Source organism: Salmo salar, chromosome ssa03 (assembly GCF_905237065.1).
Source record: "Salmo salar chromosome ssa03, Ssal_v3.1, whole genome shotgun sequence".
Classification (NCBI taxonomy): Eukaryota; Metazoa; Chordata; class Actinopteri; order Salmoniformes; family Salmonidae; genus Salmo; species Salmo salar.
The window spans coordinates 9,361,552-9,383,170 of record NC_059444.1 but is presented as its reverse complement, the minus strand read 5'-3'; the positions used below and the strand labels follow the sequence as shown (position 1 = coordinate 9,383,170).

Sequence of the window (21,619 nt, the reverse complement as noted above, 5' to 3'; positions counted from 1 at the left end):
AAAGGTTCAGGCAGTCCCTCCCCGTTTCAACCTGAGTTGGTTCCTAGTGAATAATACCCAGTGCATCCCTCTTGCGTTTCCATAGCTACACACTATGACATTTTGTAATTGTACATGATAAACGTTCTCAGATATCATTAGTGTATCATAACTGTATCATTGCCGTGACATCACAGTAGATAAAGCCAGTTTCTCCTTGACCAGTTGGTGGAATCTCCTTTCCATGATCACCCTTTTTAGAAACGCATTGTACTTTATAGGTTTCATCCCAGAGATCACCAAGGACTGCAGTTCAAACACACCTGAAGCAAAGGAGAGAATTTGTAAGTCGCTCTGGATAAGAGCGTCTGCTAAATGACTAAAATGTAAATGTAAATGTAAGAGTTACACACACACACACACACGCACGCACGCACGCACACACGCTCCTCTCCCTCCATTTACAAGAGGGTCAGTGGGAGGGTCATAAATAACCCGTCAGAGCAGAGGACAAGGTCAGGGGTCATGAGGGAGGAGTCAAAAGGTGCCAGAGGTCAAACCAAGGGTGTGGTGAAAACATCGGCTAGGGGAGCCCATGTAAGGTATTCCCAAACATACCATCTTATGACATCTACATGTCAGTATGCCCAAATAGTCAATGTCTTCCTTTACACACACTGGTCTAGTCTGACTTTCAGGGTAAATATTAATACTGTGTAGGTCACAGGTCACTCCATCACACAAACACACTCCTCCAAACGTACCTCCTGGTCCAGTGGAAAGACTCAGCAATACACCTTGTCTGTGGAAAGATAGCATTGTGAGAATGTTGATATTTGCATGCAGTAGTGACATTTGGCTGTATTCACTCATCCCTTTATTTTCTATCAAGGCAAATATATATTTTTTCATTATCAATCGGTATTAGATATGTACTGGTTGACCAACTTGGATAGTTACATTGGCTGGCACATCATTCCTAAACAAAAGACTACAGAATTATGATCTGGCCTATTATCAGAGATAACATTTACTGGAGCATACGGTGAACCTGTCCTGTTCTGTGGAGTCTCAGCCTCAGATGTTTAATGACGATCTTAAAGGAGTAGAGAAATGAAAGGAAACAGCTGTGGTCTGAAGCCGTGTTCCTTTGTATGGTATTGCTGCCACCAAGTGGATAAGATAGGCTATGACATGTCCTATTTTTTACTTTTTTAAATGTATTTAACCTTTATTTAACTAGGCAAGTCAGTTAAGAACAAATTATTATTTACAATGACGGCCTACCTCGGCCAAACCCGGACAACGCTGGGGCAATTGTGCGCCGCCCTATGATTTTGAAGGTCTATTATTTCATTTTGTGTGGTACCCGACTTATTTCAGATAGAAATGTGAGTTATAGATCTGTGACTCTAAGGCTGCGTTCACACAGGCAGCCCAATTCTGATATTTTTCCCCCACTAATTGGTATTTTGACCAATCACATCAGATCTGTTTTCACATCAGATCTTCTTCAGAGCTGATCTGATCGGTCAAAAGACCAATTAGTGAAAAAAAAGAAAAAGAATTACGCTGTCTGTGTAAACATAGCCTCATTGAAAGCAAGTCTTTCAATAGTCCACAGTCTTTCTACAGTCCACATGGTGCCATGTCATATAGCATCATTAATTAATTGTACACTGAGACAGATCAATCAGCATCTGTGGAATACATGACAGCAAGTATACAGGCTGAAGACCTATATTCCTAAACAGCTGACTAACATGCAACTTAGTCAGTTTGTGACTTAAAGTTAACAATTAAAAGATAACTATTGTATTGTGTGGCCCCCCCCAAAAAAGACTCAATAATTTAAAGAGAATTGGAAAAACTAAGAAACTGTGCTTAAAACTTCTTAGGGATCAAATCCCTTTAGCGGGATCGATTTGACAATAGCCAGTGAAAGTGCAGGGCACCAAATTCAAACAACAGAAATCTCATAATTAAAATTCCTTAAACACAAGTATTATACACCATTTTAAAGATAAGATTCTCGTTAATCCAACCACAGTGTCCGATTTCAAAAAGGCTTTACAGCGAAAGCACACCAAACGATTATGTTAGGTAAGCACCTAGTCACAAAAAAAACATACAGCCATTTTCCAGCCAAAGAGAGGAGTCAGAAAAAGCAGAAATAGAGATAAAATGAATCACTAACCTTTGATGATCTTCATCAAATGGCACTCATAGGACTTCATGTTACACAATACATGTATGTTTTGTTCGATAAAGTTCATATTTATATCCAAAAATCTCAGTTTACATTGGCGCGTTATGTTCAGTAATGTTTTGCCTCAAAAACCTCCGGTGATTTTGCAGAGAGCCACATCAATTTACAGAAATACTTTGATAAAATATACAAGTGTTATGCACTGAATTAAAGATACACTTCTCCTTAATTCAACCGCTGTGTCAGATTTCAAAAAAAGCTTCACGGCGAAAGCACACCTTGCAATAATCTGAGTTCAGCACTCAGACACCAAAACAAGCCATACAGATACCCGCCATGTTGTGGAGTCAACAGAAGTCAGAAATAGCGTTATAAATATACACTTACCTTTGATGATCTTCATCGGAATGCACTCCCAGGAATCCCAGTTCCACAATAAATGTTTGTTTTGTTCGATAAAGTTCATCTTTATGTCCAAATACCTCCATTTTGTTCGCGCGTTAGGTTCACTATTCCAAATGCACAAGGTGCGTGCGCACTAAGTCCAGACGAAAAGTCCAAAAAGTTATACTACAGTTTGTAGAAACATGTCAAACTATGTATAGAATCAATCTTTAGGATGTTTTTATCATAAATCTTCAATAAAATTCCAACCGGACAATTCCTTTGTCTTTAGGAATGAAGAGGAACTCAGCTCGCTCCCAAGGCCGCGCGCGTGACTGAGCTCATGCCTTTTTTCCAGACACTTGATTCCAACAGCTCTTATTCTCTCCCCATTCACAGTAGAAGCCTGAAACAATGTTCTAAAGACTGTTGACATCTACTGGAAGCCTTAGGAAGTGCAATATGACCCAATTTACCCTGTATATTGGATAGGCAATCACTTGAAAAACTACAAGGCTTAGATTTCCCACTTCCTGGTTGGATTCTTCTCAGGTTTATGCCTGCCATATGAGTTCTGTTATACTCACACACATCATTCAAACCGTTGTAGAAACTTGAGAGTGTTTTCTATCCAAATCTACTAATAATATGCATATCCTAGCTTCTGGGCCTGAGTAGCAGGCAGTTTACTCTGGGCATGCTTTTCATCCGGACGTGAAAATACTGCCCCCTAGCCCAAAGAGGTTTAATAAATCAGACTAGCTGTGGTGAAATAAAACATATTTGCATACTGTTCGTGTCTAAAGTGCTGCATTTATTCTTCATTAATATTAATTTATTTGTTTGTTTTTAATTCTCTAGAGCTATAGGATTTAAAATAAGTGTAAATAAAGTTGCTGTCAATATGCAATTCAGCAAGCTCAGTACAGTCCAAATAGGGTAACACTCACCAGAGAGAAGGTTCGGGTCCATTTGAACATCCACATGCAAACAGAAAAGGAGACAAAAATACAGTAAAAGCAATGAGAGCCAGTCTGAACCAGACAATATTAGCCCAATGCGACTTTCACCAGTTTCCTTCCCCTTAAAAGTTTACCAATCAGTTGTATATCGTTGGTTCCTTCAGACCTGAGTGGACTAGACCAGGCATTGGAAATCAAGGCCAGATAAAGGGATGGTCTGATTTCGCCTTATCATTAGGCATATACAGACAGAGAAGGATACAGAAAGACAGCATCGGTCCTGATTAGTAGGTTATCCAGAACAGGGTCAATCAAAAAATAGGCTATCCGGCCTGTGTTCTTACTGGTACCGAAGGGCCAGTGTATGTGGGCTTTTGTCTCAGCCTAGTGCTATGAAATTCAATTAACTTGCAATACTTTGATTAGTTATAATGGGTTGTACTGTGCACACCCCATGGACGAATGAAAAACACTAGGGTAGAGACTAGGGGTTGGTTTATAATTCTGTCATGTTGCATTGGGCCCTTAGAGAGTTGTTTAACTTTGGACTATCCAACATATTGGGCAGGGGCAGGAAAAGTGCAAAGACCTACCCCTTGTATCAATACTTTTTTATCATCAAATGTTATTGGCCATCTGCATTCTCAGAGGTGGGCTTTGTTGTTATTTCAACCACTGCAATTCGTCTGACTGCATTGCAAATCATTGATTAGCTGAAGGTTTTGCGAACCTTTTTCGACAAGGGAGTATCCCGGAAATAGCTAAGTGTGTGGAGGCGGGGCTGATTTCATTGCTACGCCTGTTTCCTTTCACTTGCACTGCACAGAAGAGATTGTGCATTTTAGGCGAGCAAATAATGGACCAAAGGCCAACATAGCTATCAATTGTGCAAATCTAGTTGCTGGCTTCCCAGCTGGCTAACTAATTACCGAGACATCACCAAGATCAATTAACTGAAGACGATAATAATATTTTGTTGTCAATAGTTCACCCCTCGCGCACACACACACATCAACACGGCATTGATGGTAATGCATACAAGGAAACAACCGAGACTCAGCGATGGGTAAACGATAATACATTTTGTCACTTCTCTTTGACAGCTTTACCCTTCCCTTGACATAATAATGTAGCTAAGGTTTTCATTTATCTAGCTAGTTAGTTACAACTAGCTAACTACGTTGTCGCTAGGTAACTAACGTCAGTAGCTACAGTGGCTAACTAGTTAGCTAGTATATTTTTGCAGCATCAACATTTCAAATGTGTGCCTATAGCTAGCTAACTTTCTTTTGTCTATATTTCAGGTGTAACGACCGAAGGGATTCACAACCCTATCAGGTAAAGCAAGTGGATATAGCACGCTAGCTAGCGACGTAGGTAGCAAGTGTGTTAGCTAGCTAACGTGCGTTAACTCGTAAGCCAGGCAGGCCTTTGCCTGGCTTTAGTTTTGCAACTCAAAAGCCTTGGCTCAGGATTTGGCAACATTACGTTAACGTCAGTGAACACAAGTTGGGCTACAACTAGTTAGTTAAATTACCGAGCTAACTAATGTTGAACAATAACTAATAGTTAACCAACAAGCTAGCTGCCGACTGTATTTCCCTTGACGTAACATTAGCCAGCTAGCCAGCTAGTCGTTAGCCAACTAACGTTAGCTAGCTATGTTTATTTTTACGCGATAGCTAGCTAACTTAAATACAGTCCTTGATGGCCAGTTACATAGCTAATATATTAGATCGTTATGCTCCATTGGTTATCTATCTTGATAGTCTGAATACTACACAAAGGATGGATTTAGTAACCAGTGTAGTAACTCAGAATACGTAAAATGGCTCAAATTGCAGTACAATAAATTGACAAATGTGGGTTAAGGGAGCTAGTTAGCTAGCTGTGCATGAAACAACGTTACACAAGGTTGTGCATACATAGCTAGGCAGGAATGAAAAGTACAGCACAATCAATGTCAAGAGTAGGAAGTAGGCCTACAGTATCATATGTCAGTGGGTGGAAAGGTGTTCATCCATAAAGAGGAAACGTTGTATTGCTATGTTGACTGACACAAGCCTATATGTATTGCAGACCCACAAATCCCAGCCCAAGAGTCAATCTACCACCCTTCACCGTCAGGATAAAATGCGAGATGGGTTGTCAGATCCAACACCACCCTACAAAATGCTCCGACACTCTGATGAAAGTACAGTCAATAAGCACAGTGACGGACACAGCAAAACAAAAACATTTCACACACTCCGAGGCCAAGATGGTGGTAAGCCCAAAGAGAGAGAACCTAGCTAAAGAACCTTTTCTCTGTATTTTGGTAATATTACTTAAAACATTTTTTTGCTTGTGTGCACAGAGAAGCTTGCTTTTGATTAGCCAGTTCAGATATCCTAGCCTGGTCCTAGATATGTTTGTGCTGTTTAGCCAATTCCTGTGGGCCTTGTTATGCCAAACAACCCTAGGAGTTGGCTATACAGCCCCACCATATCTAGGCTAGAAATAGCCCACATCAAACTGTTGATTTACACTGTAAATTGGGCTATTGAAGCTCTTGGACTACTTCCGCATACATGACACCTGATCAAAACATGCATAGCTGCTTGTATACAACAAGACGTTGAGTCTGTAAGGCCCAATTCATGACTGAAGATATCCACACACAACTGTTGGTGAAGTCTATACACAGACATCAATGCAAGATTAACATAAGAAGTTATGTTGCTGAAGTTCCACAGGGGCTTTTTTAACTAGTTAACTCGACGTTGTCTTGTCAAATGAGAGAGTATTGTAGAATGACGAAACCGCAGTGCACCTAGGCTAGCTACATTACTATGATTCTCTTGCGCACTAAAGTATACATTTTTGACATACTGTACCTTGGTGCTTCATGAAATGGAAAGCTGCTGTAAATTCCATGGTACTGCAAACATATTTTGTTCAATGGATAGGGGGTAGCCTAACCTGTCATGTCTATGGTTGCTAACAGTGTGGTCTTCTCCATAAATGTTCTCATCATATCGTTTCTTTTAAAGGGACCAGCTGCTCCCCGCAAGAGAATTCTCACAACCACAGCTCCAACTCGCACTCAAATCAAAGCAAGGCGTCAGACACAGTAAGATACCTCGTTGTACTTGAACCAATGATTTCTGAAAGTAGACATCCACCAGGCTGGGGTTCTAAAACATGAGCCTCTGAGGCACAGGACAAGCTCAGCGACTGCTGCTTGTTTACAGTTCAGTTTTGTGTGACAAATGATCTCAATCGGATCTGTCAGGATGTTGTGTAAAGGATGATTGTTCTCTGGTGTTTGTCTCCATCCATCCTCATGATAATCTGTCCATCAATACACACTTTTTTTCAGCTCACAAGTTTTTGTTGTTGTTGCCTACATTCACAACCAGAAACAAACCCCTCCCCTCATCTGCAGAGAAACAATGGACTAGAGTTACTTTCTCATTGAGTTATCAGCCCCTGGACCTTAAGGGTTAGCTCAGCATTCACTTGTGTCAAGAAATTACCGGATAAATGGCCCTGAGCCTGGCCCAGAAGCCAAGTATCACTGCTTGCCTTGTTGGGCACATCCTCATAGCCCCAGCTGTAAATCTTTCCTCTATATAGGCAGGGTAACACAGATATGCAGAGTTTCAGCATATAGACATACACCCTGACAACCACATTTGACTGAGGCAGACTAGCCTAAATAGTGTGCAGGATCAGCTTGCTTTTATTAATAGGGCTTGAAGCCTTATAACATTGCTTTATTCTATTCAAAATATTTGTATCTAACTCCAAATAAGGTTAGTGTTATTCCCCCCCCCATATAAACTGTGAAATGGTTATAAGCATGAGAGGCCCAAGGTTAGACCTAAAACTTTATTGAGCAAGTCAAATCAAATTGTATCAGTCACAGGCGCCGAATACAACAGGTGTAGACCTTACAGCGAAATGCTTACTTAAAATCCCCTGTATCTCCCACACCGGATTTCACATTTGAATCTGATTACTATCCGCTAGCCTTTATCCTGATTTTCCAAATGTAGGCCTACTTGAACCCAATGTTTGTGCACAATGCTAAACCTACACTAGTGTTAGTTAGTTGACATTTATGTTGTGCCTTCTTCTCTCAGCCTCACGAGCCTGCAGACGACTGGTCGGAGCACATCAGCTCCTCGGGCAAGAAGTACTACTACAACTGCAGGACTGAGGTCTCCCAGTGGGAGAAGCCCAAAGACTGGCTGGAGAGGTAAGGCCTCGACCAATGGAAAAACAATGTCTCACTCAAACGTCATACTCTTCTTCTCTTTAGCCTCAACTCTTTCGTTTCTACCTTAAAACGCAATACAGTCCAATATGGCCGCCGGGGGCCCAATATTCCATATTTCTGAACCTCATCGATTGAACTATAGCATGCTGAAAGGTCCCTTAACTTAGATTGGTAGAGTACACGTTCTGACATTAACACTCCCATACTGTCTTCAACCAGCAGTTACACTGTTTAATTAAACGTAATCCTGACAATGACCTTCAGTTTCTGTATTTCGTTGTGTCCAGGGAGCAAAGGCAAAAAGACCCATCTAAGAGAGAGTCCAACACGTTCCCTAAAGACCGGGACTACAGACGAGAGTCTGTAGACACAGCCACCACAAGTAAGTATGAAATCTACAGAGGAGGTCGTTTATGGGAGTTGTCTAAGATTCAGATACACTAACCACATCTGGATTTTGATGTCTGCCTCTTTAAATAAAACTATTTTGTTGTTATAGTATGACTATACCTTTGAAATCATCTACAGTCTTAGAATTTGGCCGCGTGTCGATGGTATGAAGTGACTTAATTTTCTCGTCCTCTCCTTCCTCTGCACTGATCTGAAAAGACTTGACAACTGTATGCGTTATGGCTATCACCTTTAGAATGAACAAAATGGAGACGAGGACAGCAAGTCAGGCTGAACTACAGAGAGGTGCATCCTATCTATCAAGCCAGAGTCTCTTCAGTCTTGTTCTTCCTTTCCCTCCACAGAGAGTACTTCAGGGGACAAGCCATCCTCCAACACTGCTCCTTCCCAGTCATCTTCCTCCACCAATCCGGGCCTGAACCAAGCCTCTGGCTCTAACCCCACCCCCTCCTCTTCCTCCTCCATGGTCCCTGTGTCCCCCTCTGTCCAATCCCAGGCCTCGGGCCTGCTCCAAGACCCCGCCCTCCTGCGGCAGCTCCTCCCAGCGCTGCAGGCCACCCTGCAGATGAGCAATGGCAGCATGGACATGGCCAAGATCAATGAGGGTGAGTCACCCAACACCACATTTCTCCTTCTTGAGCTTTAGCAGACCTGGGTCCAAATAGCTCTGCCTGAAAATATGACTTGGTGTTCAAAGGGCAACTCTGGAGTATGATGTGATCATTGTAACTAGATGTAGCATAGGTATTGAATAAAGCCTTTGCTATACTGAAATGTGAAATACAAATTTGGATTCTCTGATGTCTGAAGTGATCATATGACAACAAAGCCAGTGGTTTTGGCTTCAGAAGGGTCTTTTCATAGCAGGTTAGGAGAAACTAAAAGACTACAGTTGTCCGCGACTCGAACATGCATCTGTCGGTCCCTAGCTGTTCTCCATCTAGCTGAACATGCATCTGTCGGTCCCTAGCTGTTCTCCATCTAGCTGAACATGCATCTGTCGGTCCCTAGCTGTTCTCCATCTAGCTGAACATGCATCTGTCGGTCCCTAGCTGTTCTCCATCTAGCTGAACATGCATCTGTCGGTCCCCAGCTGTTCTCCATCTAGCTGAACATGCATCTGTCGGTCCCTAGCTGTTCTCCATCTAGCTGAACATGCATCTGTCGGTCCCCAGCTGTTCTCCATCTAGCTGAACATGCATCTGTCGGTCCCCAGCTGTTCTCCATCTAGCTGAACATGCATCTGTCGGTCCCCAGCTGTTCTCCATCTAGCTGAACATGCATCTGTCGGTCCCCAGCTGTTCTCCATCTAGGCCACAATCGTTTTGATCCTCAGTCTGATATTTCAGAAGATATTTAATGGGCTTAATTCACCATAACGAGATAAAGGGAGTAACTCAATTGAGGGAAGGGGTTGGTGGGTCCTATTCTTGTGCATGGACGATCCTGAGAAAATCGCATCTCGTCGACCACATGGGTTGTAAATATAAAATCATCTCATTAAATTACCGATTCAATGACAGTTTTGTGTAGCCTATATCCCTCAAACTCAACTCTGGACCTCAAAGCCAGTTCCACTGCTTTGTCTCATTGTTCCCCTCTAATCAGGGACTACTTTAGACCTGGGACACCAGGTGTGTGCAATTAATTATCAGGTAGAACAGAAAACAAGCAGGCTCCGAACCTTGTAGGGTTAGAGTCCAATATCATGTCTGCTCACCTCTTTTCTACAATTGCTTATTGTATAATGCTGCCTTTTGAAAATCACTGTCACTCAACAACCCGTCTCTCTTGATATTCATGTGTATGGACTGGTCTGTGAGTGTTGCATACATAACACACATATGGGTGCCTGTATCTGTGTGTTTGGTTGTGTGTTTCTCATTGTCCTGTATGTTTTTTCTCCTCTCCTCTAGTCCTCGCGGCTGCTGTTACCCAAGCTTCCTTGCAGTCTATGCTTCATAAACTCCTCACTGCTGGACCGTCTGCTTTCAACATCACTGCTCTTCTTTCCCAAGCTGCTCAACACTCCAACCAAGGTATGGCTGTGATGTATAGAACTAGGACATATAGAATTACACTTCTATTGGGAGGATTCGCCTATTGGATATTTTCAGGGTAGCTGTTATTGTTGGGAGGATCATCCTATTGGATATTTTCAGGGTAGCTGTTATTGTTGGGAGGATCCTCCTATTGGATATTTTCTGGGTAGCTGTTATTGTTGAAAGCTTTAACTGAAGATTTGACCAATGTCTTTCAAGATGATGTATGGGCATCGTTCAGTTCAGGGTAACGTCTGGTAGTTTTTGTTGTTGAATAATCTATCAAACTTTGCTATTGATGTATTTAACCAGGGTAGTCCTCTAAGCAACGATAGCCACTGCTTTTCATTAAAGTTTTGGATGCATAAGAAAAAATCAACCTTTAGAATGACTCGTGTCCTTATAGGCATATTTATAATGTAGTAATACCCTTTGTGTATGTGAGATTAAGGCTGTTCTTATTAAAAATAGTACCTTTTGTCTTATTCCCCTCCTGGACACGAACCAATAGCGGCCCTGCAGGCAAGTCAGTCGCCCATATCACTAACGTCGGACGCCTCCTCGCCCCGCTCATACGTGTCGCCCAGGAATGGCACGCCCCAGACCAACCTCCTTACCCAGAAACCCCTGCTCAGCATGCCACCCGCCGCCTCCCAACCAAAGGTCAGCACCTCCACGGAAACTCTAAACTTGTTCAATGATATTGTGTTATGATCGAGGTGTATGGTTTTGTCATTTTAACCCTGTGATCTCAGTGTTTAGTCTTTCTCCCCCCCCCACCTCACCATTCTTTTATCTCTGTCCTCTTCTCCTTCCCTCTTTCTTGCTTTTAATTTTCTTTCTTATTTTGTCCCTCTGCAGGTTACCCCAGTGAAACCAGGACCAGCTTCTCAGCAGGCTTCAGCAGAGAAACGTCCAGAGGACCCCCGAACTCTCCAACAGCGGAGGTACATAACTAACAAAGTAGAGGCTGCTTCCCTATATACATAGACTTGAAAACACTGGCCACTTTAATAATGTTTACGTATTCTGCATTACTCATCTCATGTGTATATACTGTATTCTATACTATTCTACTGAATCTTAGTCTATGCCACTCTGACATTGCTCATCCATATATTTATATATTCTTAATTACTGCACTGTCGGAGTTAGAAACAAACGCATTCACTCGCAATAGCATCTGCCAAACACGTGTATGTAACCAATAAAATGTGATTTGTTGAATGGTTCTTAGTAGACACGGAGCATTACTTGTATGCCTCCACAATATACACAGCCTTATGAAATGGAAGCACACCAATCCTGTTTGTACCCTTGTCAGAAGAATAGCATCACTGGATGAGTGTGGACCAAATGTCCTTATTCGTAATGTCACCTACCTCTGTGCCCCTGACCTAGTTGAGATGTACTTGTCTATGTCTGGAAGGGTTGTGTATATAGAAGCCCTATGATAGTAGCATCTTATCCAATCAACACAAGTGTCTAGGTGTTAGAATAAAGGTCGTTTCTCTCTGTCCCCCCCGGTCCTTATACTTCTCTGCTGTCTCTCTCGTCCAGCAGTCAGGGGAGTCCGCCACCAGGACCTAACGGCAACTCCACCGGCGGCCACTCTGTTCCCAACGCTGCCTCAGGCCTCACCAGCGCTCCCAGCTCCTTCACTCCCTCGCTGGCCTCTCACTTTGATGAGAACCTCGTCAGGCACATCCAGAACTGGCCCGCAGAGCACATCGAGAAGCAGGTAGGACCTCCACTGTGAAGTGGGGACAATGGGTTGCTCATTCAATGTTGAGTTGTTTAGAAAGGAATTGGTGCGTTCGACTCAAAAGTTTCTAGTAGAGATAGTAAGGTATTTGGGTGCACAATGGGATGATCGTCATGAGTGAATGTCGAGTTAGTCGTTTTTATGTCTGAATGTCTGTCAACTATATGACTAATGGGTTAAATACAGTCATTATCAAAATAATACCACACTGTGGATATGGCCGTGGTACACAGAAGCTGCTACTGTTGAATTACGACTTGGACTAGTCATGCTTTGATGTTAGTAGGATATATGCATGTAATTGAGTTGTGTGCATATTATTACGAAACGGCAGTTTTATATTGCATTTAGTGTTGACGGCACTACCATACAATTAAATGTTGTACCCTTAGATGGCAGTAGTTACACTTCCAAGGCCACTCAGGCCATTTCCTGTTTGGAGTTGATAAAAGAGAGGGTGTGGCTAAGCTCACTGTTTGGTTTGGGATGCCATGTGGTGGTTGGATACTGTTGTTTGGTTTGGGATGCCATGTGGTGGTTGGATACTGTTGTTTGGTTTGGGATGCCATGTGGTGGTTGGATACTGTTGTTTGGTTTGGGATGCCATGTGGTGGTTGGATACTGTTGTTTGGTTTGGGATGCCATGTGGTGGTTGGATACTGTTGTTTGGTTTGGGATGCCATGTGGTGGTTGGATACTGTTGTTTGGTTTGGGATGCCATGTGGTGGATGGATACTGTTGTTTGGTTTGGGATGCCATGTGGTGGTTGGATACTGTTGTTTGGTTTGGGATGCCATGTGGTGGTTGGATACTGTTGTTTGGTTTGCTGCTGCTAATGGAGACCTGGTGGACAGATGAGGGACCCCAATCCTTTTTCATGAACCTTTTTACTTCTAGTCAATATTTAGCCTTCGCCTCTACTATAAAGAGCTGAACTACCAAACAACGCTACAGCTGGCTGGTCAGAAAGCGGGAGAGAGCGTAAGCTGCCTGCCTCGGGGTACACAGACAAGACATGCCCACTTAAACTTCTGTACACATTTATAACCATTAGGTAGACCTAGGACTCTAGGCAGGAGGCTTCTTGGTAGTCTGACTAACCAGTACTAAAATACATTTCTGATGAGTATTTCCTTCTGAAGATGGCTTATTTAAACTTTTTTTTAAAAATGTTTTTCTCTGAAATTTGACCTCAATGCTTAAAGGTTCATGATGTGTATTTTGGTGCAAGCTCTCACCCGGTTCTGCCTTTCTCTTTCAGGCAGCACGGTTACGGGAGGATGCCCACAACATGGGCAGTCTCTACATGTCTGAGATCTGCACCGAACTCAAAAACCTCCGATCTTTAGTCAGAGTGTGTGAGATCCAGGCCACGCTGCGGGAACAGAGGTGAGAACAGGACACACACACACACTAGGAATGCGTCTTCACAATAAATTGTTTATTTTCTTAAAACTGTCAATTTTCTCCCAGAATACTGTTCCTGAGACAGCAGAGCAAAGAACTGGACAAGCTGAAGAACCAGAACTCTTACATGGTCTGAGAACCTGTGTGGGAGACAAGACGGTGAACCGCTTTAGGCTGCGGGCGAAGCCTGCAACGCGGTCATCTATGCCCAATGTGCCCCAGTCTGAACACGTCCGTACCGTCATGAACCAGAGGGCGTCTGAGGATACGGACAAGAGACTGGGCCTGTTGAAGACGTCATGGGTCACGCAATGAAGCGTACCACTGCCCACGCCCCCGAAAAAGTGTAGATTTCGTCTAGGCATCCAAGATGTAAATTGTTCTATGAAACCGCAGGCTAAAATAATACAGAAGCCTTGAGCTTTTCATGGACACCCAAACCAGTGGATTCTGGGAAACCTACAGGTCATACCTTTTTGTTACCTGATAAACTTGGCTGGCGGCCTTTGGATTCGAGAAACTGTTGGACTGTGTTTGTTGCGGTTGATAGCCAGTTTTGGTTGGGAATGCATCTTTTTCTCCTCAGACTTGTGGCTTAACTGAAGTTGAGAGTGAACTGAATGGACTCCGATTGACTTGAGATGTATGAATCACCAACTGATTGCCAACACTTCTTCAGCATAGACTTGAAGTGGTGCATCACATTGCAGATAAGATATCGAACAGCCCACAGGTTAACAGCATATTCTTAAAAGCCAACTTTGATTCCTTCCAGACTCATACAGTTGCTTCTATTCAGTGAGGAATCCTGAATTTAGCATTCCCTGTTCGCTGAGTACTTTTAAAATGTGAGCTGACAAAGATTCTTAGCTGCTTGACAAGAGTTGTCTGTGTCGGTCCACACTCCCTCCCCCTGGATGGGAATAGTCTGTAGACTTAGTTACCTGTGACCCCTCTTACGTTGGGCCAGGAGACTTCTCAGAACATACTGTCACCTCCCAGTCCCTATCACGAACCCCCAATGGGATCATGCGATAAAGGGCAGCGTTCTCGTCGTCCATGACCTCTGCATCAGAACCCCCCTTTGATCTGTACTTGATCATTTTTCCCCTCTTCTGCTGAACTTTTGACGTTTTTCTGTTTTGTAAGCTTGTCTGTTTTTGTCTTCATCTTGAGTAATTAATTCCTTATGTGCAGTTTCTCTCGAGATTGTGAAAAGGGGTCTTTAGTTTCACGTGGTTATGTAAACCTAAATTATTGTTGCACATTATTAATTGCGTTCTTGTGAAGATGATGGAAGAGAGGGTGGAGATGATCTTATGTTCATGGGACTCACCTTTCTCTTGGCTATACCAGCTAATCCAGTACAGCACTAGTTAAATGGTGTCGGTAGTTAACGTTTGCTACATTTGTCTTACTGAAGTTATAAACTTTTTTTTTTTTTGGGACTCAGTAATTAAACGTAACTATTTTACACAACAATGCTGTCTCACTCTTTCATATCCAGACTTAGCTACTCCCTCCTCATCCTCAGACCTCTCCGATCAATCAGTGACATACTGTAATTGGGAAGACACCGGACAAAACCTTGGTCTTCAGAACTGGAGAACTCACTTATCCGATTGTTGGGATTAGAGGTTTTTGTGGATGGGGCGACCATAGCTTTGTATATTATTTCTTAAAAGTATATGAGAATAAAATACGTTATTCTACCACATCTTTTGATATTCTCGTTTTTGCCTGTTGGCTATCACTGTTTTATACTGACGTTTGCAGTAAAGCCGTTGCATTATTCCAGAGATGGTGACTGAAAAACAACACTGCCTTGCCTCCAACTGACAATGCAGAATGTCACTTTTACTACTGTACGGTGTAAACGTGTTTGTCATTAAAATGTGATTGCTGCATTAATTCAGCATATTGGTAATGCTGCAAAGTGCCTAAGAAGCACAGTTGTGCTAGTTTTTAAAATGACATGACGCTCAATTGATCCCTTCATTGGACACAAGATGGCAATATTCAGCTAGCAATAGCAATGACCTTGTCTTTCATATTTGTCTCCTAGATTCCCTTGGAGTTTAATTTACACTGAACAAAAATATAAATGCAACATGTAGACTGTTGGTCCAATGTTTCATGAGCTGAAAAAGCACAAAAAGCATATTTTATTCAAATGTTGTGCACAAATTTGTTTACATCCCTGTTAGTGAGCATTTCTCCTTTGCCAAGATATTTTAAATCCACCTGACATGTGTGGCATATCAAGAAGCTGATTAAAGAGCATGATCATTACACAGGTGCTCCTTATGCTGGGGACAATAAAAGGCCACTCTAAAATGTGTGGTTCTGTCACACAACATTATGCCACAGATGTCTCACATTTTGAGGGAACGTACAATTGGCATGCTGACTGCAGGAATGTCGTTTTAGAGAATTTGGCAGTACGTCCAACTGGCCTCACAACCGCAGACCATGTGTAACCATGCCATCCCAGTACCACATCTGTCTTCACCTGTGGGATTGTCTGAAACCAGCCACCTGGACAGCTGATGAAACTGGGTTTGCACAACCTGAAGAATTTCTGTACACACTGTCAGAAACCGTCTCAGTGAAGCTCATCTGCATGCTCGTCGTCCTCAACAGGGTCTTGACCTGACTGCAGTTTGGCGTTGTAGCCACTGGCATGCTGGAGAAGTGCTCTTCACGGATGAATCCCGGTTTCAACTGTCCCGGGCAGATGGGAGACGGTGTTTATGGCGTTGTGTGGGAGAGCGGTTTGCTGATATCAATGTTGTGAGCAGAGTGCCCCGTGGTGTCGGTGGGGTTATGGTATGGGCAGGCATTAGCTACGGACAACGAACACAATTGCATTTGATCAATGGCAAGTTGAATGCACAGAGATACCGTGACGAGATCCTGAGGCCCATTGACGTGCCATTCATCCGGCGCCATTACCTCATGTTTCAGCATGCTAATGCATGGCCCCATGACGCAAGGATCTGTACACAATTCCTGGAAGCTGAAAATGTCCTAGTTCTTCCATGGCCTGCATACTCACCAGACATGTCACCCATTGATCATTTTTGGGATGCTCTGGATCGATGTGTATGACGGCGTGTTCCAGTTCCCGCCAATATTCAGCAAATTCGCACAGCCATTGAAGAGGAGTGGGACAACATTCCACAGGCCACAATCAACATCCTGATCAACTCGAAACGAAAGGAAATGCCGCGTCACATGAGGCTAATGGTGGTCACACCAGATATCAGATGGTTTTCTATTCCATCCCCCTACCTTTTGTATTTTTTTGTTGTTGGTATCTTTGACCAAAATATGCATATCTGTATTCCCAGTGAGGTGAAATCCATAGATTTTGGGCTTAATGAATTTAACTGTTGCATGTTGCATTTACATTTTTGTTCCGTGGAAATTTTTCATATTTTATTATTTATTTAGTTTAATCAAGTTGGTAGTCAGTCTTGTCCCATCGCTGCAACTCCCGTACAGACTTGGGAGAGGTGAAGGTCGAGAGCCATGCGTCCCCCGAAACACCACCCTGCCAAGCCGCACTGCTTGCGTAACCCAGAAGCCAGCTGTACCAATGTGTCGGAGGTAACACCATGCGACCGAAGTCAGCATCCATGCACCCGGCCCGCCACAAGGAGACGCTAGAACGCGATAGGACAAGGACGTCCCGGCCGGCCAAACCCTCCCCTAACGCTGGGCCAATTGTGCGCCATGTCATGGGTCTCCTGGTCACGGCCGGCTGCGACAGAGCCTGGGACCAACCCAGGTCTGTAGTGACACCTCTAGCACTACGATGTAGTGCCTTAGACCGCTGCGCCACTCGGGAGGCCCACATTTTGCATAGTTACTGAATAGACTTGATTCCTTCTCTTTCACTGCTGATTGCCATCTGATTAAACTGTGAGCTCATCACGTGGTTTGCATTGTGATGTTCCTCAGAATTTAGATTTGTAGTTTTATTCAGGAAATACAGTATGAATCTCTTAGCAGTTGTTACTCTTCAATAACACAGACCCCAAAGCAAATCAGGGGGAGGAAAAAAGGTTTATTCTTATTCAAAGAGGGCGAATCATGCAGAGAGGTAGATGGTAGATGTTCACGCTCCCCTGTCCCCAGTGATTCCCTCCAGTGAACAAAGGGACAGGATGTAGTTTATAACTCAGCCCTAGCCTGTGGTTGACCAATTAGAATTCCTTGCAATAAAACTGTGCCAATAGCCAAATAACAAGTCTCCTATTTCAGGCTCACTGTATAGACAAATACCTCCCATATGTCTGACCCATTAATCAATAATTCCCCATTACAGAAAAAACACTTTCCATTGATCGTTAGTACTGTATTGACCTCTCGTCCTCTTAACCTGTAGTACTCTATTGACTTCTCGTCCTCTTAACCTTTAGTACTGTATTGACCTCTCGTCCTCTTTCTCAGGTTGTGTATTTGTCTTCCAAATATTCTTATAAATCCAATCAGTGGACACATGCATGAATAGTTACCCTTATTAATGATGTGATGGTGGCTAAAGCAATGAATGTGAGATTATTTCATAAGCATTTAACAGTGCCTTCAGAAAATAATCATACTCCTAGACTTACTCCACATTCTGTTGTGATATATTTAAGCTTGCCATAACAAAGGGGTTGAATATTTCATGACTCAAGACGTTTTAAGCTTTTAATTTTTTATACATTTGAATTTTTTATTTATTTTTAAACATAATTCCACTTTGTTTCTTTCACAGACACTGGCCCCATATGATGTGACACAGTCATAAAGCCATCTAGAACATAAGCTGTTTCCTTGCACAACTTTGTTATTCAATTGTATATTAAATGAAGTATTGCATTAGTAATGTCTCTTAAATGCTGGAATCCAATAGATATAGAACCAACATTTTAAAACCAACATTTGAGAAGTTTAAAATATTCAGTGCATCTTTTTTGAAAATGTAATAATGTAAGAAACAAATTATTACCCCTCCCCCCTCAGACTCCAGCCAGTGGGCAACGGAGGCCTATAGAGCAGTCAGGAAAAAGATTATACAGCCTACCTTAGTCTCAATATCTCCCTTCAAGACCTGCATAACCTCAGTATCTACCAAGTTCAACAGAGTGAAGTCTCCTCCTAGCCTCCGATGCTCCCATGTCGGGATGCAAAAGAAACCCGGAGAAGATGGAATCGTTGGTGTTGTCTGCATACACCCCCCCACCCCCCCAAACCTCCTCCATAGATCTGCAGCCACACCTCGTCCCCAGACTCCAGCCTCAGTATGATAGCCCCCAGAGGCCTGGTCTATATTGCCCTTGTGGTACTAGTCATAGGTGAACATGATGAGCTTGTCGTTCTTGAACAGCTTCACCCGGGGACCTTTGGTGTAGACGGTGAGGTGGTACGTGAAGAAGTAGACCCCAAGGAGGGAGCAGTGGAACTTCCCGCTCACGTCATCGTAGTGGCGCTGCTCGTTGTGAACGAATTTGTTGAAGTGGATGGCCACGTTGGAGGCAGGGACGGGATCTGTCAGGCCCACTCTGAAGGAAGAGTGATACAACAGGATGCTCTCGCCCTACGCCCCACGAGGACCCGGAGGGCCGTTGTCGCCAGGCTCTCCATTCTCACCTGGTTCACCTGTACACACAAAGACCAGAGTCAGGGAGGATTTAGATGTCTATATTGATGTTAATTGACTGTGCCTCATGGATAAAAATGACAAGTAAGTCATTGTGGGTTACTGTGATTAGATTTACTGTGAACTTTAGAAGATGTACCTGGCAGCAGCACAGTCTTACCTGTATCTCCTTTCTCTCCTCGTGGGCTATCATGCCCATTTCTCCCATCTCTCCCTTGTTTCTCACTGTACCCTGAAGTGCCTGGCACTCCTCCCATCCACATGGCACAAGGCTGCCGGTTGTCAGGTGGTCCAACTTCAGTCCCAGGACTCTCGGGCTCTGCCACCTCCTCCGCTGCCGCCTCGTCATTTTCTGCAGCCGCCTCCTCGGCTGGTTCCTCTACTCCATGTTCCTCCTGAGCCAGGCTCAAGTCCCCGGCCAGAAGCAGGCTCCCCAGCAGCTTCATGGCTCTTTCTATATAACCGCTCAACCTATAAACTTTGACACCAATGGTACATTAAACAAACACACACTGTGATCTCTCACATTGGGACAAGGCAGCACCCCCCCCCCATTCCAAAAACAAGGACTCGTAAATACACAGAACAGAAATATAAATGCAAAAAGTGTTGGTTCCATGTTTCATGAGCTGAAATAAAAGATCCAAGAAATTTTTCAGACGCACAAATGCTTATTTCACTCAAGTTTTGTGCACAAATTTGTTTACATCCCTCTTAGTGAGCATTTCTCCTCTGCCAAGATAGTCCATCCACCTGACAGCTGATTAAACAGCATGATCATTACGGTTTTCTGACAGCTTGCCCAGAAATTCTTCGGTTTTGCAAACCCACGGTATTATCAGCTGTTCGGCTGGCTGGTCTCAGACTTTTGCAGGTGAAGAAGCCGGATGTGGAGGTCCTGGGCTGGCGTGGTTACACGTAGTCTGCGGTTGTGAGGCCGTTGGACGTACTGCCAAATTCTCTAAAATGACATTGGATGTGGCTTATGGTAGAGAAATGAACATTAAATTCTCTGGTGGCCATTACTGTAGTCAGCATGCCAATCGCACGCTCCCTGCAACTTGAGAATTCTGTAGCATTGTGTTGTGTGACAAAACTACACATTTTAGTGGCATTTTATTGCCTCCAGCACAAGGTACACCTGTGTAATAATCATGCTATTCAATCAGCTTCTTGATATGCCACACCTGTCAGGTGGATGGATTATCCTAGCAAAGGATAAAGGCTCACTAACAGGGAAGTAAAAAATGTGTGCACAAACTTTGAGAGAAATAAGCTTTTTGTGCGTATGGAAAAATGTCTGGGGTCTTTTATTTCAGCTAATGACACATGGAACCAACACTTTACATGTCGCGTTTATATTTTGGCCCAGTGTAGTTTTCCCCCTGGACAGATATTGCCATTTTGATCTGTTAAAGGATTAATGATAAAGTACTGTTTCCCCCAAATAGCTGACAACTACATCATCACATCACATGCTGCGCCAATATCTGTAAACCTGCTTCAAAGGTCAGAGGTTGCGGTCTCTTACCTTGTCTATGTTTGTCCCCTTCGGAGAGACGAGTGTTCAGTGGCGTCCCCTCAGACAACGAACCTCACTCAGCGCAGCAGTGTGTCACGGTCCAGTTGTCTTGTGGCTAGTGTCCTTGGATGACATGTGTAACTGATTGCCTGTCATACTATATTTATCTCTGTCCCACATTATTTATGAACCCGCTGATCCAAAACGGCAGTATGATTTACAGAGCCCCTCCCCCCTTAACCCTGGCAGTCCACCCTCCGACTCTCTGACAGTCTGGTCACACTGTCAATGGTAGGGGTATTTAAGGTGACCGATTGTTCCCCATAAACAGCATGTCGTGTTTTTTGTTTTTTTACCTGGTGAAACTTTTGATGAACGAGTGCCAATGTTTGTTTCTTGTTGCATTTTCATTGTCTTTTCAAATGTGTGCAGCGCAAAACCCCATGATGTGAATAATCTTGTTCCAAGACAAACAACACACAAAGCTCTCTTTGTTTGTTTGCCTTGTCATGTAGACTTGGTGTTGGAAGACCAATTTGACACATTTGTGGTGGCAAATTGTCTTTTGGAAACATTTTGCAGTAGCAGTGTTCATTATTGAGTTTTCTAAATTGTCAGCTATCTGGAATTTTAATCGCAATTAATTTGAAAACCTTACATTTCACTTTTATTTGTTCTCTGTGAAATCAATGCATTAGTTACTAAAAACTGTGTGTGTGGCTTTATAAAAATGTGGATCAAATCTCCAAATTACAACAAAGTGCTACCAGAATTTTCATCATGACATGATCTCAGAACTGATTAGTCAGTCATCTTATTCTGGAATTTTCCTTTGTCCCTTAGGACCATCGTATCAGATAGACCTATGAAGCACTGCCATAAACCTTATCTGCCAATATTATCAGAGATAACTCTCCTATTTGATATTCAGCCAACCCAACTACCTCATACACCATTCAAATCACAGCCTCCTCTCTGTGGGTAAGGAGCTGTCCAAATTAAAATGTGCACCCTCACTGAC

The 21,619-nt window shown here is 43.1% G+C and overlaps 1 protein-coding gene and 1 pseudogene across 2 annotated transcripts; one reads left to right on the top strand and one right to left on the bottom strand.

Moving 5' to 3' along the window:
* Window positions 1–4,299: 4,299 nt before the first annotated feature.
* Window positions 4,300–15,138, top strand: LOC106588083 (WW domain-containing adapter protein with coiled-coil). 2 transcript variants are annotated; one of them, XM_014176749.2, is made up of 13 exons: window positions 4,300–4,600; window positions 4,839–4,872; window positions 5,614–5,800; window positions 6,567–6,646; window positions 7,662–7,777; window positions 8,086–8,180; window positions 8,554–8,814; window positions 10,126–10,248; window positions 10,763–10,914; window positions 11,113–11,198; window positions 11,815–11,992; window positions 13,278–13,405; window positions 13,490–15,138. In XM_014176749.2, exons 1-13 carry the CDS (start codon window positions 4,560–4,562, stop codon window positions 13,557–13,559), a joined length of 1,551 nt encoding a protein of 516 aa, XP_014032224.1. In that variant the 5' UTR covers window positions 4,300–4,559; the 3' UTR covers window positions 13,560–15,138. The 2 variants fall into 2 exon arrangements, with proteins under 2 accessions (XP_014032224.1, XP_014032223.1); XM_014176748.2 differs by having other exon boundaries at window positions 11,812–11,992.
* A 2,972-nt stretch (window positions 15,139–18,110) lies between these two features.
* On the bottom strand, window positions 18,111–20,809 carry LOC106588077 (adiponectin-like; annotated as a pseudogene).
* Between the last annotated feature and the right edge of the window lie 810 nt (window positions 20,810–21,619).